Here is a 16,270-nt window from a genome sequence, read left to right on the forward strand (position 1 = left end):
ACTATATACGTGCAATACATGTTTCTAAAATTCAAAGTATGTATGAATATATGTAAATAAAAGTTTTGCTTAGGTCATAATTTTTCATACTTCACAAACATCTTATCCTGTCAAATCATTGGTGCACATCCCCATTGTGCAGGATTTTTTTGGAACTTCCTATCTCCACTTACATCATGGATAGCATACAGCAAAAGTTAATTAAAATTCAATAGACTTCTATGAGATGACATGAGTGACGATCGGTGCAGGTTTATGGCATTGAGCATCATCTACTAACCCTTCAAAATGATGATTTTCATTTGGACCAAGTACATCTCAAGCTGCAAGCACAATAAAATCACCATGGGCTTGGAGCCACCACTCTCCACGTTCCTGCATGTGAAGAATTAACCAGTGCCCCAAGTCAGAACTACTGCTAACCTTATTCATGTAGACCTTACTAAAAATTCAGAAAATATGCAGAGTATCCATTTTTGTTAACCTAGCTATCTGCAGTCCAAGACAGAGCGTGACCATAATCCACACTACAACACATGAATATAGCTACCTTATGGGGCATATATGCCTAATCCTCATATCTTCTTGTTTGGAAAAGAGTTGACCATTTGCACATAGTATAGAATGGCGAAGATTGAACATGCTCTTGTACAATTGGGGAATGGTGTGGAGCTCCATAAGCGACGGCGGCGATGCCGGCTACAGTTGTTCTGACAGGAACTAATTTGCTTACTCTTCGTTTTCAGTTAACCACATAGTACTACACTGCCATATACAAAATCAGGAGAGGAAGGTACCTTCTGTACGCCCACTGCACAGGAGAGTTTTGTGGCGGACTGTATACCTGGACGCGATAATCTTGTTTCGGAGGAGCGCCCAACTGCGGCATGGAGGTCAGAGAGGGGTGAGAGCCGGACCGGCGTGATTCACACAGTGCAAACCTGATAAACAAAACGCAAAAGTCCAGCACCTGGTTTACTCCAAGGAGCTCGCTGGTGTCCAGATTCAACCTGAGGTAGACTTGCCCATTATCTCGCCCTTCCGCCATCGGATCGGCGGGATGTCCCCTGCTCAGCCGCTCCCGTCGACAGGTACGGCCGTCCGCGACTGCAGGCGTTGTGGCGGCGAGGGACTCTTGGAGATGCGGTCGAGCAGCCTACCCCTTGACTTGCAGAGGCAGGAGCTGATACGGACGCCGATCCCACTGAGGGGCCCGGCGGAGTGCTGGTGCGGACTTGATGATTCGACACATGAAGTCGAATAGATCATGGAACCCGGCACCGCCGCCGGCATCAGCGGGGTCCCGTCGCATGGGTCGTGGTCTAGGCTCGGGGGTCGTGTCGACGGCGGCATGGAGGTAAGAGAGGTGAGAGCCTGCTGGCCGTGCCCTTCCTCCCCTCCCTTCCTTCTGTTCTCCCTGGAACCGCAGCAGGCCATGGAGGAGCTCAGCCGCCGCCGTCGTCCCTCCGACTCTCGCCGGAGCCGTCCGTCGTCGCCCCGATCCTGCTGCCATCCGCCAGATCCACAGCAGCCCCGCCGGAGCCCACAACTTGGCCATCACCGTTCCCTCGAGATGCCGCCGCCTCCCCGTGTTGACCGCGTCGCTCACCTGCATTCAAGGATCTTTCGATATCGGATTGTGTTTTCCTTTCCTTGGATTAGGAAACGATGTACCGGGGTCGACGCGGGGTGCGCGGAACGTTTGGTACAGCAGAGTTTTCGTCCGCCCAGGTAAATTGCTAAGCGCGTTTTTGGCTCTGGATTAGATTAAATTAAGTGATTCTGATCGTGTGGTTATAATTGAGCTATGTTGTTATGTGTACGTTAGGCTGGGTACACTTAGCGATGTACATGTTTTCTTCTTTAATAAGTAGTAGAGATGGTTTATCTATGAATTTCTTTAAATCCATTATTTGTTTCCTCAAAATCTATTATTTATTTCCTAAAGCAAATTGCATTAATGAGAGAAATTCACTGATTTGGCTAAGGTAGGAAATAATCTATCATTTGTTTCCTAAAGCAAATTGCATTTATGAAAGAGATTCGTTGATTTGGCTAAGCTAGGAAAGTTAGATCCGTGATCTTTTGTCATTACGAAAGTGTTGAAAATAAACCGTATTAAATCCATTATTTGTTTCCTGAAAATCTATTATTTATTTCCTAAAGCAAATTGCATTAATGAGAGAAATTCATTGATTTGGTTAAGGTAGGAAAGAATCTATTATTTGTTTCCTAAAGCAAATTGCATTAATGGAAGAGATCCGTTGATTTGGTTAAGGTAGGAAAGAATCTATTATTTGTTTCCTAAAGCAAATTGCATTAATGGAAGAGATCCGTTGATTTGGCTAAGGTAGGAAAGAATCTATCATTTGTTTCCTAAAGCAAATTGCATTTATGAAAGAGATTCGTTGATTTGGCTAAGCTAGGAAAGTTAGATCCGTGATCTTTTGTCATTAGGAAAGTGTTGAAAATAAACCGTATTAAATCCATTATTTGTTTCCTGAAAATCTATTATTTATTTCCTAAAGCAAATTGCATTAATGAGAGAAATTCATTGATTTGGTTAAGGTAGGAAAGAATCTATTATTTGTTTCCTAAAGCAATTTGCATTAATGGAAGAGATCCGTTGATTTGGCTAAGGTAGGAAAGAATCTATTATTTGTTTCCTAAAGCAAATTGCATTTATGAAAGAGATTCGTTGATTTGGCTAAGCTAGGAAAGTTAGATCCGTGATTTTTTGTCATTAGGAAAGTGTTAAAAATAAACCGTACCGGACTACCAACTCCTCCATTAGGTTTTTTTTCTGGTTAATCTTGGTAGGTCTTTTTTCGTTGGTTAACCTTCGTCGGTCTATTTTTTTGGTACGTGGATGGGTGCGGGTTGGGGCCTCAGGAGGAGGTTTTTTCGGTTTCTGGTGGATAAGTCAGAGGTGGGAGTGAGGACGAAAAAAACCGGACGAAAATGATGGACGAAAATAAACCCGGAACGGAGACTACCAACTGCTCTATTAGGAGTAGAGATTATATGATGTAATTGACTACTATTTCTATCAACTCCTCATGTACTCAATGTTCACGAGTTCGTGTATTAAGTACTACATTGTATTGTCGCCTCTGTTTAGCTCTTTTTTTAATGCAAGTTTACAGCTACTCGGACTTCCTAATTGCAGGCTATATTAAACTACTGATGATCTAATTTGTGGCATTATTACCTTAAGAAAAGATTTGTGTTTAATTTTCTTTATATGTAGGCGTATAAGTTCTTACCAAATGAACTTGCTCGGATTTAAGAGGTTACTGAAAAAATGCAAATATTTTCAACGCGGACATGGTTTTAAACGGGTCTTTGCGCCATTTGACGTAACAGGTCATCTAGTAATAACAAAGCACTGGTTGAGTCTGTTGGGTTCAACGTCATGGTCTTTTTGCGAAAAAGTCACTGTACGTTTTGATAACTAAACCCGCAGTCCCTTTCTAAGTGACTAAACTGAGATAACGTTTAGTTTTTGCAAAACAGACCCTGTAGTCTGATATATTTGACCCGCAGTCCTTTTAAAAGTGGTTAATCGAGAAAACGCACGGGCTCCTTCTCTGATGCGTGCTCTCTTCGATCCGTAATGGCGCCGCCGTCGCCAGCGGATAGTCTTCTTCTCCGGCCACCATCCGTCGCCCTTTTCTCCTTCCCCTCCCCATCCGGCCTTAATCTTCTCCGGCGTCACCCGTAGCCTTCTCAATCCCCAACCTCCGCTCTCTGATTTGGATCGAAGTTGGATTTGGATCAAAGTTAGAGTCCGTGTCCTTCTCCAGCACAAAGCCATGGAGCAACTTGGCTGCCATAAGAAGGAAGGAGCCTCGACCGGAATCTCTATCAGGTTGCGTCGCCAGAACCTCCATCGAGCTCCGCCGAGTTCGCCGGCTGAAGAAGAACATCCGTCAAGTCGTACAATGTCGCCTCCGCTGAGTTCGCCGGAGGAACAACATCCGCCGTCCGAACGTGCTTCACCAGAGGTATGCATCCCCTAAATATAATCAGTTGATAGAAGCCTCTGATTCAGTTTACGTTTCTGATTGCTGCCACTTCCGATTGCTCTTGTTCAGTTTATTGTTTCTGAATTGACCAGTAGATAAAAGCCCCTGAAATCTGACCCACCTATGTATTGGCCAGAAGAAGCCCCTGACTTTGTGTTATGCACCAAGATGGCTTAGCATCAGATGTTTCCTGTGTCAATTTCTACTTTGTTTTATGGAACAATTTGTTTCTGAATTGGTCCGTAGATAGAAGCCCATGAAATCTGACCCATCTATTGACTGGTAAATAGAAGCCCCTGATTTTGTGTTATACACCAAGATGGCTTAGTGCCAGATGTTTCCTGTGTTAATTTCTACTTTGTTTTATGAAACAATTCATACAATGGTGCACAATATGGCAAAAATATATATGCAGTAATGATTTATCTTGATAGAGATGCACTGGATTAGCAAGTAGTTTTAGTTTTTTTTTCTAGAAGATAGCTCAAGTACTTAAGCTTCCGCAATCATGAAACAAAAGGTGTCCTGCAGCTGCTCAACCTAATTAAGTAACTAAAATAAAAGCGAACAATAGTCAGGTTCTATTAGCTTCACATCTATTAACCTATATCTTGATATAGATACACTGGATTCGCAAGTAGTTTTAGTATTTTTTCTAGATAGCTCAAGTATTAAGCTTCTGCGATCATGAAAAACAAAAGAAGGTGTTCTGTCCGCTGATCAAGCTAATTAAGTAACAAAAATAAAAGGGACCAGAGTCAGGTTCCAGTAACCAAATGCTTCACATCTATTAACCTGTACTCATATTAGTCCAACGTTGTTCGGTATTGCTTGGAGATTTTCCCTTTTTTACAAATCAAAAACATTATGTGTAACCTGGGCGTGTACTAAAGTTGCATGTACTTTTTAATAACAAACTTGCTAGAGGAAGCAGATTTGGGGCTGCGCTCTGGTCTGCGGCGAGCTGGATAGGGGAAGCATTTAATCCGATCAAGGCCACCAACTAGACAAGAAGAATCGAATAACTCTTTACTGATTACCATGGGAGGCAAGCCAAAATCTGACAGCGAGCACAGCTATTGTGGTGCCTGGTTGCATCCCTTGGTAATTATTTTAATCTTGCTTTGGTGGTGTATCCGTCGATCTAGAGAATATTATTCTGCATTATTTTCAACTGTTACTTTTTATCTATTTGCCTTATGGCCGTTTGGTTATCACTCAAAAAGAGGCCCAACAATCTCTTTTGGGGACTTCTTATCACCACGTATATGATCTTATTGAACTACATCAAGAACTACAATCCCCAAAAGGTCATATATGCTTGATGTGCATGAACATATGGTGTATCTTTAACACCATTCATTTTCAACCACTAAAATAGTAAAAGTTGTTTGATTGGTAGATTATTTTTTAGTTTTCTAAACAAATTTATTTGAGCACAAGGTTTCTAGACACATTTTTGTAGATCAGATGTACACTTGGTCAGCACTAAAGCTCTCCAAAGATCTTCATATTTTGCAAACAAAACTCCCAAATCGAGAGGAGATAACAAACACCAGTACAGCTATGTTTCCATTGTATGAGTAGCCTCTGCAACCAGCCAACTGAAGGATGTGGCAGCTCACGTAAACATTGTGGTTAATATCATACGGCGGACTGTTCGGTGCCCCTAAGGTGCCAACTCCTTCAGGTCCATATTGCCCATTAAAGTCGGACACAACGGAGCACATATCTTCCTTGCCTTTCTACTTTGATGCAGGTGGAGCATCTAATAAGAATTTATCTCTACCAGTTTCATCAGCAAATTGCTGGTCTTCATGGATAATAAGCAGATCTGATTCTTCTAATGAAGCATTTCATAGCCTAACTTCAGTGTCATGCTTGAAGCCATCAGAATCTGAACCAGTTTCTGACTAATTATAATCATCCTATCAGCAAGGCTCTCCATACAAAATTTGTTTTTATCTGAAGACAAGGGATCATCAATAGAACAATTGTATTTCCTAGCTCTAGCACCCCTCTGCTGATTTCTTTGATTTGTTCTTGTCAGTACCACCCCGGTGGTATTTTCCCCTGGAATGCCTTAAACTTCTATGGGAGTGTGAAGATGAATGGTGAGAACTTTTTATCTCTGAAATGTTTTGATTCATCTTCTCTGTATTTTCTGTGTTGCAAGAAGAATCATCTCTGTCATACTCCACGACATCAGATGTCTAGATTTCTTGTGATTACCTATTGTCAATATCTAGCATTTCATCTTCAGATACAGATGAACCCTTTTTACAGACCTTTCCTCTTGCGATTACCCATTGTCAATATACAGATGAATGGCAACAACATAAGTATCTGCATTCTCATCTTCCACTGCGTCCTTTACAGACCTTTCATCTATACAACCTCCATCAGATCTTTTTTTTGGGCGTCGGCGCTACGCGTCTATCAATGTATGATCTTTCTTTGTCATCCTGCATCTGGGATTATAAGATTCAGAAGACTTTTGGAAGGTTTGGTGTTACCTAATGTTATTTTTCTTTCTTTAATTAATATCTCTATTGTTGGTCTGTCCCCTCTTACTTCTACAACTCTGAAATTTTAGTTAGATGCCACGGTTGTCAAAAGCATTCAAACTGCATCCTTTAATATTTTCAGCCAAGATTATTCATAGCCTCCCCAATTATGTGTCTTTTGTTATGGACGATCTTTTTTTTTGTAGGGACGTCATTGATGATCTTCAAGAGTATGTATTTTGACAAAATTATTGTTTATTCCCGTTGCAACGCACGGGCATGTTTCCTTTTTTTTTAAATGGAACACTTGTATTCCATTACGACACGGCCAAATCGCCGGTCACCGCACTGATTACATCTTCAGGGTAGCTTGTGAACCATTCACAGTGTTCATCATGAGCTAAACCTGCACCCATAGAAGCCAACACATGTGCTGGCTTGTTACAAGATCTTGGAACATAGACTACAGAGGCCTCTATAAAGAGTGCTAAGCTTGAACTTAATATCGCTGAACATGATTCCTAAGGGCGCCAGGTCATAGGCTGTAGATGTCACAGCTTGTTTGAGCACGAGGCAGTCTGTTTCAAAAACAACACGTCCAACACCCAAACGATCAGCCAGAGAGATGGCCTGTAGAAGAGCATAAGCTTCAGCGTGAAGAGCATCCGAGCAGTCATGTTTTCCGCCAGCTGCTGCAAACCGGACATCCGGCGTTTCATCTCTGCAGATAATACCCCAACCACCTGCTACTGTTTGTTCACAAAAGGATGCATCCGTGTTGATCTTGACCAAGTCATTCGATGGTTTCTCCCATCTACATTGCTGCACTATTTCTGGTTTGGGTTTTGGCACCAGGAATTCAAACCATTCATCAACATGGTGCTTGACAGTATACCTGAAGGCCTCAACCTCGAGTCTCTTCTCGCCATGGTTACCTTTGTTTCGCTCCGACCATCAGCACCACAGCAACGCCACTGCTAGAAGCATACGTTCCCCCGGGAGGCTAAAGATTACTGACAAGCACTCTTTGGGTGAAGCACAATCTAGCAGCTTGACTCGGACGTCCTCTAGAAGCAGAGCACGTCATCGTTGCTTGACATGTTTCCTAGTAATAATAATAATAATAATAATAATAATAATAATAATAATAATAATAATATATACATATATATTATATGTTAATATTAATATTATTTTTAATAATAAAGCACGGGTTGACTTTGCCGGGCTCACCGTCGCCTCCTTTTTACACAAAGGTCCGTGTGATTTTTATTTATTGAACCCGCAGTCCCTATTTAAGTGGATATCTAAGAAAACGTTTCATTTTTACTGAAAGAACCCTGTGTTATTTAGTATTCAACCCGCAGTCACGCCCTACGTTAAAAACAACAGAGCTTCTACCTGTACGGAGCCGTCGAGGAGGAGGAGGGTTCCGGCGGCGGTCGTTGACGCGGGCTTGACGGAGAGGACGGGATTTGGCGACGGCGCTCCGGAAAAAAAAGGTCACCTGCCTCCTCTCTTACCCCATGCCTCCAGCGCTTCGCCTCGCTTTGCACCGGCGGCGGCCCACCCCGCCGTCCACCTCGCATTGCCTCGCGCCGGTGGCGGCTGGTGGCAGGTCGACCTCCACCGCCCCTCTGCCCTTGCCCCCGCCCCCCGCGTGCACCATCTAGCACCACCAACCCCGCTGCTCCCTCCCCTCCCCCATCCCGATCTAGAAGCCTAACCCGCCCCTCTCTGAGCACAGCGTGCTCCGACGGCGGCTCCTCCTGGCCAGATCGAGGCACGGAGACCTGTGGGATCCCCTCCTTCGGCAGGACCTCCTCATCTGGTGAGATCCCCTCCCCATGTCTGATGCCTCAAACCGTTCGGCAAGCACCACCAAGATTTTTTTACTGAGTAATTAATGTATTGAATGCAAGATTGCATTCTTGCACGGACAGAGAGTGGAACACCACCTTCAGTTTCTCATCTGATCCCACTTCTGGACTCCATGAATGAAGTAAGATAACAATCCATTGGTCAATTACATTGCCTCTTTAGATGGTTTTAAGTGGGCATCAGACTTGGTTTAGATGGCCTTTGTTGTGAAAGAAAACTTATCTTTCTAAAGACTGTACTCTGAATCTTACATCTCATACTTGATTTTTTTTTTGCATATTTTTTTAGGCCTGGTGAGTATCCAATGACATGGGAAATTAAAGATTTGCATGAGACTGACGATTGTGATTTTGGCCCTGTACTGAATAATTTTGGGAGTGACTGGGTGATGATGATTACAAGCCAGGTAACTGAATGAGTCCTTCGGCCGCTGGCTAGCTAGTTGTTCTTATCTTACCATTATATGTCTTCCTCAGTATTGATTTGTGAATTATTTCTTTTTTCAAACTATGCAGGCGGACTGCATGTGATGAGTTAAGGCACAAGAACTACGACCATTTTAGCTCCAGCAGTAAGTACACAACCAATCAACAATGCATTTTCACGACCCAGGCTTCTGAATTTTGACTGACAGGCTCGCTGGCACAGCCACATAATCTCGCGCATTCAAATTGCTAGCTACACGAAATACGCCCAGATCTACGAGTAGAAATCCAAGGTAACACTTATTGCTTACAAGTATTTACTTCATTTTTCTTCATGTAAAAAGAGAATGCAAGCTGAAATGTAAAGTCTGCAGATTCCTCATGTATGTTCAATTTCCAGAATAGGAAGAACCATACCAATAGCCCTTGAACTACATTAGTTCAAGCAGCATACATACATATTACAGTTCTGCATTTTAAATTTGAAGACCAAGGCAAAGCCCGATCGATGTAATTGGAGCTGAATGTCTGTTTTCTTGTTTGTATTTAATCTTAGAAACAGAATCTCGTAAAGTGAAAATCCGCAGGCATTGCAGTCTAATTGTTCTAGGGATTGGAACCAGACGTGTGACTGAATACTGCTTGGAACATGTGATTCTGCAAAGTTTACGTATATGCACCTTCTTGGATGATACAACTTCTCTATGTTTGTACATCCTCGTCATTAAAATTTTACAAAATTTATGAGTAAAAAGTAAGAAGTAATGTTCTCACTTCTCTTTTTTCTGACCTTCATTATCTCAGTCTCAACAACATCCAGGAGATGTACCTATGTAGCTACTGTTAGTTCAAAAGCTTTATTTCACAAGTTGGCAACACGATATTCAGGATGTTAAGCAGGTGCTATAGTTATAATTTACTTTCTTCTCATAACATTTGGTCTCATAAACAGTAGAGACTGTAGCCCGATGTTGCTCACTGCACGCTTATACTTATTCTGATTTCTGATGGCCTCCTAAATTTGAATTATTGTCTTTATGCCAGGTGGAACACCTTTGCAATCTTATCAAGCTTTACGCTAAACTGGCACTCTTACTTGATCCCATATTACTCCTTCGAACAATTTGTGCGCAAAGTTGAGGAAGTTGGGGCCAGTAATCGTGTTAGAATAAACCTCTTTCTTCCTTTAAGGATTTGTTTCCATACTGTGGGGCAGCAGGATCTGAGTCCCACTATGAGGGATTGACCTTCAGAGATAAGCTACCGGCGTCATACTGCCCCCACAAGGTAAACCCGCCATTTATCTTGGGTCCCAAATTGCAGTGTTTGTCCCTCTTCATTTGTTATTAGTCTATGTGATTTCATTCTTTAGCATCTGATGTGGTAGACCGTTTAATCAATTTTCACGGATAGTCTAGCTCATGTGTTTCTGATCTAAGTGGTGCCACATGTTTCTTCATGAAGCCTCACAAGAAAGTTAGATTCTTCTCCATATCTTCAAATTGGCTGTTTATTGATGAGCAAGGTTGATTTGAGCCGTCTTCTGTAAGTGCTCCATTGCAACCTTAAAACCAGTCGCAAAATTGTTTTGGTCCATGCACGACTTAAATAACCTACTGTGTATTTAACTATTGATGTGTATAGGCAATTATTTACTTCTATATACGGATATCTTCGTTACATCAAAAAATGTTTTGTACTAATTGGTAAGTAAATAAATTTAAAATAGTCAGTATGATAGTTCTTCTCTCCTCAAGTCTCAGATCTGTTTAGACCTATTTTGTTTTTGTACTGACTCTTGAATTTTCTGCTTTCTATTTCCGAACCCTTTTGATATGTTCTTTACTCCTGATTTCAGCCTTTTAAGGTCTGTTCTTCTTCAGGGATTGCAGAGAGCATGGACCACCGTCGTTGTCTTTGGTGTGTTGCTTGCATTTTTCTAATTCTTGCACTACAGAGACCTCAGTCTATCCATGTAGGTCATGCCTTCTAATCAGTCTTGTGACTCTTATGTACGCGTATGCTCTTGCATTACTTACTAGATCTTGTTATATACGATGATCCATTGTCAGTTATACAAAGGTTCTGATTTTAAAATTTTGTAATGTTCAGTTTAGATTTAATTTTATTCCACCTCTTTTTGAATGGACAATGTGTGTGCTGTTTAAATGATCACTATGTGAAATTCATAGGCATTGTGAGGGCATGGAGAAAGGATTCGATTTTTGATTCTTTTTTTCAGGGTTCAGAGCTATTACCTGCTACACCTACACACATGGAAAACTTAAACTTAGCAGTCCAAAATTAAGCAGCAAACTTTATTGCCGGTCATCTGAAAATTCAGTGACAACTGCTGACACATGAGCTTCATTTTTTAGTAGAGTTAGTAGATGATGCAGATGACAGTTCTACCTCTCTGACTGAAACAAGAACTTTCTGACCAAGGGCATACCTGCAGGACAGCAGGAAGTCCTAAGGCACGCATCACGCATTCACAAAAGATATGGAGCTGATGTTTTAGATCAGTACTAGCATATTGGTACGTAGTGTGTGTGTGTGTTTTAGCATAGTAGTACTAGCATACCTGCAGGAGGTCCTAATTTTGTTCAGTTCTATACAAATTTGAGTTGGTACGTAGTGTTGAGAGGATCCTAAAATATTGTACTACATAATCTCTTTCCAGGTTCTTGAAACTTGCACTCTTCTGTTGAATTTCGCATTTTGGTCGATCTGTACTGCATCTTTTATTGTTGTCAGCCTAGAATTATATCACATTTTGATCTTTAACAGCCAGATTCATAATTATACCTTAATACTAATTTAACTGCATGATTTAATAGTGGCTGCAATATTATTTCATGGTCCACAACAGAACTAAATGTATCAAAATGAAACATTCTTCTTCCCATGTGTCAAAGTATTAAGCAATCAAATATTTTAGTATCTAAATTGTTATGTTTAGGATGATATATTTCAAAGAGCCACATGTGCCCAAAACAATGGTGCCAAGTGCGTAGACAATGAAGCATTACCTTTTCTTGCTAAGGTACATATGTTGATTTCAGTTGTGTGCCACGTGTTTGCTGTAATGTCTAGAGGAGATTATGAAGTGGTTTTCTTTGGCAATTAAACAAATAAACCTCCCGCCCTTAGATTTTGAAGAACGTTTGTTTATGCAAGGGTTTGCTGGGAAAAACCATCTCCAGAAAAATAGGGCCAAATTTGAATTCTAGTAGAGTTGAAAAGACGCATAGAGCAAGAGACAAGAATAATACTTCCTTGTGGGCTTCCTGAGAATCTACAATGAAGAATAAGAAGGGGGCAGTAACTAAGTATGCATGTCATAGCTGATTCTATTGAAAATAGTTATACATGCATTTTCAGGAAAATTAAGCTTTGAACCTTACCAACGCCCGTGATTTGAATCTTGGTGCTTGTGAATTCTGAACGAAGTACAAGCAGCCAATCTATCTGAATGAATTTGTTGATGATTTGCATGGTTATTCTTCATTCTGGGTGCATGACTATTCTTGGGTTTGAGCCTTGCATGCAGCAATGAGATCTAATTGCACTGTTTTGTGAGCCATTTAAACTGAAATCAATCATCCATTTTATTCAGAAAGTTTATACCAATACTTTGGATCACTACTGTACTTCTATTTCGACAACAAAATTTGTTTCAACTTGCCATGTGTCAGTTCACCAACAGCACCAAGACCATGCAACTTGGAACATCAAGTAAGAGCATATCCATGTTTACTTATTATATTCTTTGAGAAAGCTATGGGATTTACAAATTGAAAATATGAAATGTTCGAACAATGTTGTTCGTTTGATTACTTGCAAAGTTGTTTGAGTGGTATTTTTTTCAACTGCTTAAGCATTTATTTATTTATTTATTTTTCACCCGGTGCAACGCACGGGCACTTTCGCTAGTAATAATAATAATAAAGCACGCATTGAGGCTCTCGGGTTCACCGTCACGTCCTTTTTACACAAAGGTCTCTGTGGTTTTTAGGAATTGAACCCACAGTCCTTTTGTAAACCGATCAAGAAAACGTTTCGGTTTTACAAATTAACCCTGTATTTATCTGTATTCAATCCGCGATCCTTTCTTCCAACACTTATCCCCTCGCTCCAGCGCTAACCCTTCTCGGCCCCAAGCCGCTCGCCCTGGTCGCCGCCGCCGGCCTCCATTGCATCGCCTCGATGCCCGACGCCCGAATCTCGCAGCCCTCCACCAGATGAAAGCCGCCCGCCACCACAAGACCACTGCTTCCTATCAGACCCAAGGTGGTCTGGGCGCTGATCCTCTCTCCCAGAGGCGCCACCATCTCCGAGCCGCCGTGGATCTTGTGCTGATGGGACTGACCGCCTTCGTGGCCCTAGCAAGCTTGCTAGCCGCTGCCGGAGACCCAAATCCCCGAGCTCTACGAGCAAGCTAGCCGTCCTAGAAGGCTCGCCAAAAAACCTCTCCATGCCCCCTTGAGCGGTTGAGCCCCGCAGCCACCTCGCCATCCGCCGTTGGAGCCGAGCGCGCAGGCGGACGGGGACGAGGACAGCGTGTACAGTGGAGGTGTTTCAGGGACGATGAGGAGTTCCAACAAATGGAAGAAGCGGCGGCACTCCCCGACAACCTCCTTCATGGAATCCTCGAGCGCCTCGACCCACGCAAGGGGGCGACCCTTCCCCCACCGTCTCTTCCTCCTGCACCTTAACGTCGGCCACTTCCCTGGCGCTGCACCGGTCGAGATCATGGGCACATTCACGGCTGCAACACATCCATGTATCCTCCTCCAGCCGGGTGCAAATGCGATTGCAAGATTGCTATCGAGGCCCCCTCATCTTATGCATGTCGGTCCTCAAGGGAGCATATATACTCATTGCTTCTCATTCCATATTTGTTCATTACGTTTATTTGCTAAATTGATGCTCATGATTGACTAATTGTGGTTCGCACTTCAGAATCATTTGCATCTCTTTGTTATCAATTTTTGTTGCAACTGTTCTGCCTGCAAGTAGGGATTCTTGGCCGCCCTCACATCCTTCTCCTAGCCTCGTCCAGGCAAGGAAACAGTGACCCAGAGTCAATGACTAAGTTGATTCAAGCCGGCTCCTTACCATGGTGAAGCTGTGATGTGGGATGGCGCCATGGCGCCATTGGTGCTACTTCTGATTGCTCACAATTTCAGTTTGGATGATATGATACAAGCCCCTGTTTCAGTTTATTTTTTCTGAAAAATTATTGTTACTAGCCAAGGATTGAACCATGAAATTTCATGTTGCTGAATACATATACCTAAACATGGTGGCTTCAACTTGGTTACAGTAATTCTTGGGCATGATGCTGGAGTAATTCTTGAAGTTTCATGTATTCTGCTCTTTCTTCAGTTATCAATTAGCTTAATTGCATACACATGAATAGATATGCTTGCTGCACCTAGCAAAATAAGATTAGGAGGTGTATTCGGTGGAGTGCATTTAATTGGTTTTGACATCTCTGTAATATACTGTATCCGTCGACTTTGCAGCCGTCGTCTCCGTCGACTTCGCCTTCGTCGTCTCCGTCGACTTCGCCGCAAGGCCATCTGCCATCGCCTCCGCCGACTTGGCCGGAAGACCATCAACTATCGCCTAGACCTACTTTGCCGCAGGTACTTTTGAATCATCTGATGGGTCTCGTCTGTTTGTCAATTCGTCAGTTTACTGTAGCCAATATAGCTGTTGCCGACAGTAGACTACATTTGACTGACAAGCAACACATGCCCTCCTACATATATGGATTCTGTTTGTACTGGCAGACTAAATTCATAAAAGAAGATGTATGTGATGAGTTCACTGATTAAAAAAAATACAGGATGCTTCAGTGACCCCATTCTATGAATATGTTTGTTTAAAAACAAGCTAGCATGTGTGTTCATTCCTATATTTCCTGTTATGTATGTTAGTTGATTTTATTTACAGAAATTTACAAAAAAGAGTTTACTGATGTTCAATGGACTCCAAAAATTAATAGTACAGACTTGCCTCTGCTGCTGGAGGTAATTAGCCAGTCACTGAAAGCTTCCTCTGTGGATGTTGCTTCTTTAGGTAAAGACCTGACCAAATGGGGATCTGCAATTTGGATATGGGGATCCTCGATTTCTTTTTTGCAGTAACCTGAAAATATTTAGCAAATATTTATTGCCTGCCAAGCAATTTCCTCTGATAAATAATCTACAATCAGAAAATTAAGAGTATGTTATTCTTCTAATACATGTCTTGTTATCCACGTAGCAGATCCATCATGTTTCTGCAATGTCACATCCACGCTCAAGCTAGAATGCAGATAGAGGATTGGACTTTCAGTATACCACATAAGTAGAGATGTGTCATGCTATTCAATCATGGTTTGGAGAGGTTAAACTTTATAGTTAGGTTTTTCGGTATGCTCAGAGATAATAAAACTTGATGAGGCCTCTTACAGCGCACTCCTGATATGACAGATTGAGGGAAAGAATTAAAGAAGATATTGCTAAAATGAAGACCATTTTAATTGCTATTTCCTTTACAAAAATCCACTCTTGAGCTTTGCACCAATCAATTTCTTCCTTTGTGTATGACTTAACCTTCATTTCCTACTGATGCAGATGTAATTTTGCTTCAGGGTTGGCCATAGCAGTTCTTCGGAGCCACTAGGCATCAATTGACAGAGAAGAAACTGTTTCTATTAGTCCCTTTGATTTTCTTCCGCTTGGGGAGTTCCTACATGCTTTTAAGTATCTGTTTTCACGGGATAATTCAGTCCCTATGTTTCTTGAGAGGATAGGACTAACTGAAAAATATTATATGGCTCACAACATGAAGAAGCATGCAGTAATTTATAAGTTTTTCTGTTTGCTAAACTCCGGTTCTGATTCGAAACATAGGTACATTATTTTCTGAGTTCGCCTTACTTGGTCAGATTATAAATTGATGCATTTCTAAGATACATGTCCAAGCTGAAGAGTCAAATGTACTAAGTTTAAGAAATGAGTAAACTGTATTATATTTCACCTCAGCTTGGACTCAGGGGGTTGTTAAAACGTAGGCTTTATGGTTTTTACTCTACGTATGCAACTACAACCATCTTCACTTGCTTTTGCTGTGCTATTCTTGACAGCAGACTAAGATGGTTAGTTTGCAAAGTTCTTGGATAAATTAGGAAGATATTGTTACTCTTTTTGTACATGTTGGACTGTCTTATACTGCTAACGGTTTCTTAACTTGGTGTACCTATAAATTGTTCTCTGAGACTGACTAAGCAGTCTTCATTATCATAAATGGTGTTCATTTGGTCTGTATATACAATTGCTTGATGTTGTTTGCAAAAATTAAATAAGTAAAGTTCTGACGGTGGTTTTGCGGTATGTATACTATCAATCTGTTTGAAATATGTATAATTAGATCA

General features: G+C 41.6%; 1 protein-coding gene across 38 annotated transcripts; it reads left to right on the top strand.

Annotated features, from left to right (window-relative positions):
• The first annotated feature begins 3,572 nt into the window (after nt 1-3,572).
• Nucleotides 3,573-15,725, top strand: LOC123054980 (uncharacterized). Of its 38 annotated transcripts, none has more exons than XR_006426443.1 (13): nt 3,573-4,007; nt 4,954-5,132; nt 7,928-8,037; nt 8,283-8,366; nt 8,458-8,537; nt 8,705-8,822; nt 8,932-8,987; nt 9,051-9,134; nt 9,886-10,386; nt 10,486-10,547; nt 10,725-10,816; nt 11,300-14,495; nt 15,471-15,725. XR_006426443.1 is itself a non-coding variant. In XM_044478864.1 (4 exons), the coding sequence occupies exons 1-4, from the start codon at nt 10,739-10,741 to the stop codon at nt 15,517-15,519; spliced, it is 369 nt and encodes a 122-aa protein (XP_044334799.1). In that variant the 5' UTR covers nt 10,700-10,738; the 3' UTR covers nt 15,520-15,725. The 38 variants fall into 38 exon arrangements, 1 of the variants encoding a protein (XP_044334799.1); XR_006426459.1 differs by lacking the exon at nt 10,486-10,547 and having other exon boundaries at nt 11,308-11,380; nt 12,461-14,495; XR_006426437.1 differs by having other exon boundaries at nt 9,886-10,128; nt 10,306-10,386; nt 10,725-14,495.
• The last annotated feature ends 545 nt before the right edge of the window (nt 15,726-16,270 follow it).

This window comes from Triticum aestivum, chromosome 2D (assembly GCF_018294505.1).
Source record: "Triticum aestivum cultivar Chinese Spring chromosome 2D, IWGSC CS RefSeq v2.1, whole genome shotgun sequence".
Lineage (NCBI taxonomy): Eukaryota > Viridiplantae > Streptophyta > Magnoliopsida > Poales > Poaceae > Triticum > Triticum aestivum.

What these genes read in the sequence shown, in the direction of transcription:
- LOC123054980 (XM_044478864.1), top strand. Translation starts at nt 10,739, where the DNA reads ATGGACCACCGTCGTTGTCTTTGGTGTGTTGCTTGCATTTTTCTAATT. An exon ending in CATGCAACTTGGAACATCAA is followed by an intron (nt 12,580 to 14,372) that starts GTAAGAGCATAT and finishes TCGACTTTGCAG; the next exon opens with CCGTCGTCTCCGTCGACTTC. An exon ending in CTAGACCTACTTTGCCGCAG is followed by an intron (nt 14,496 to 15,470) that starts GTACTTTTGAAT and finishes CTACTGATGCAG; the next exon opens with ATGTAATTTTGCTTCAGGGT.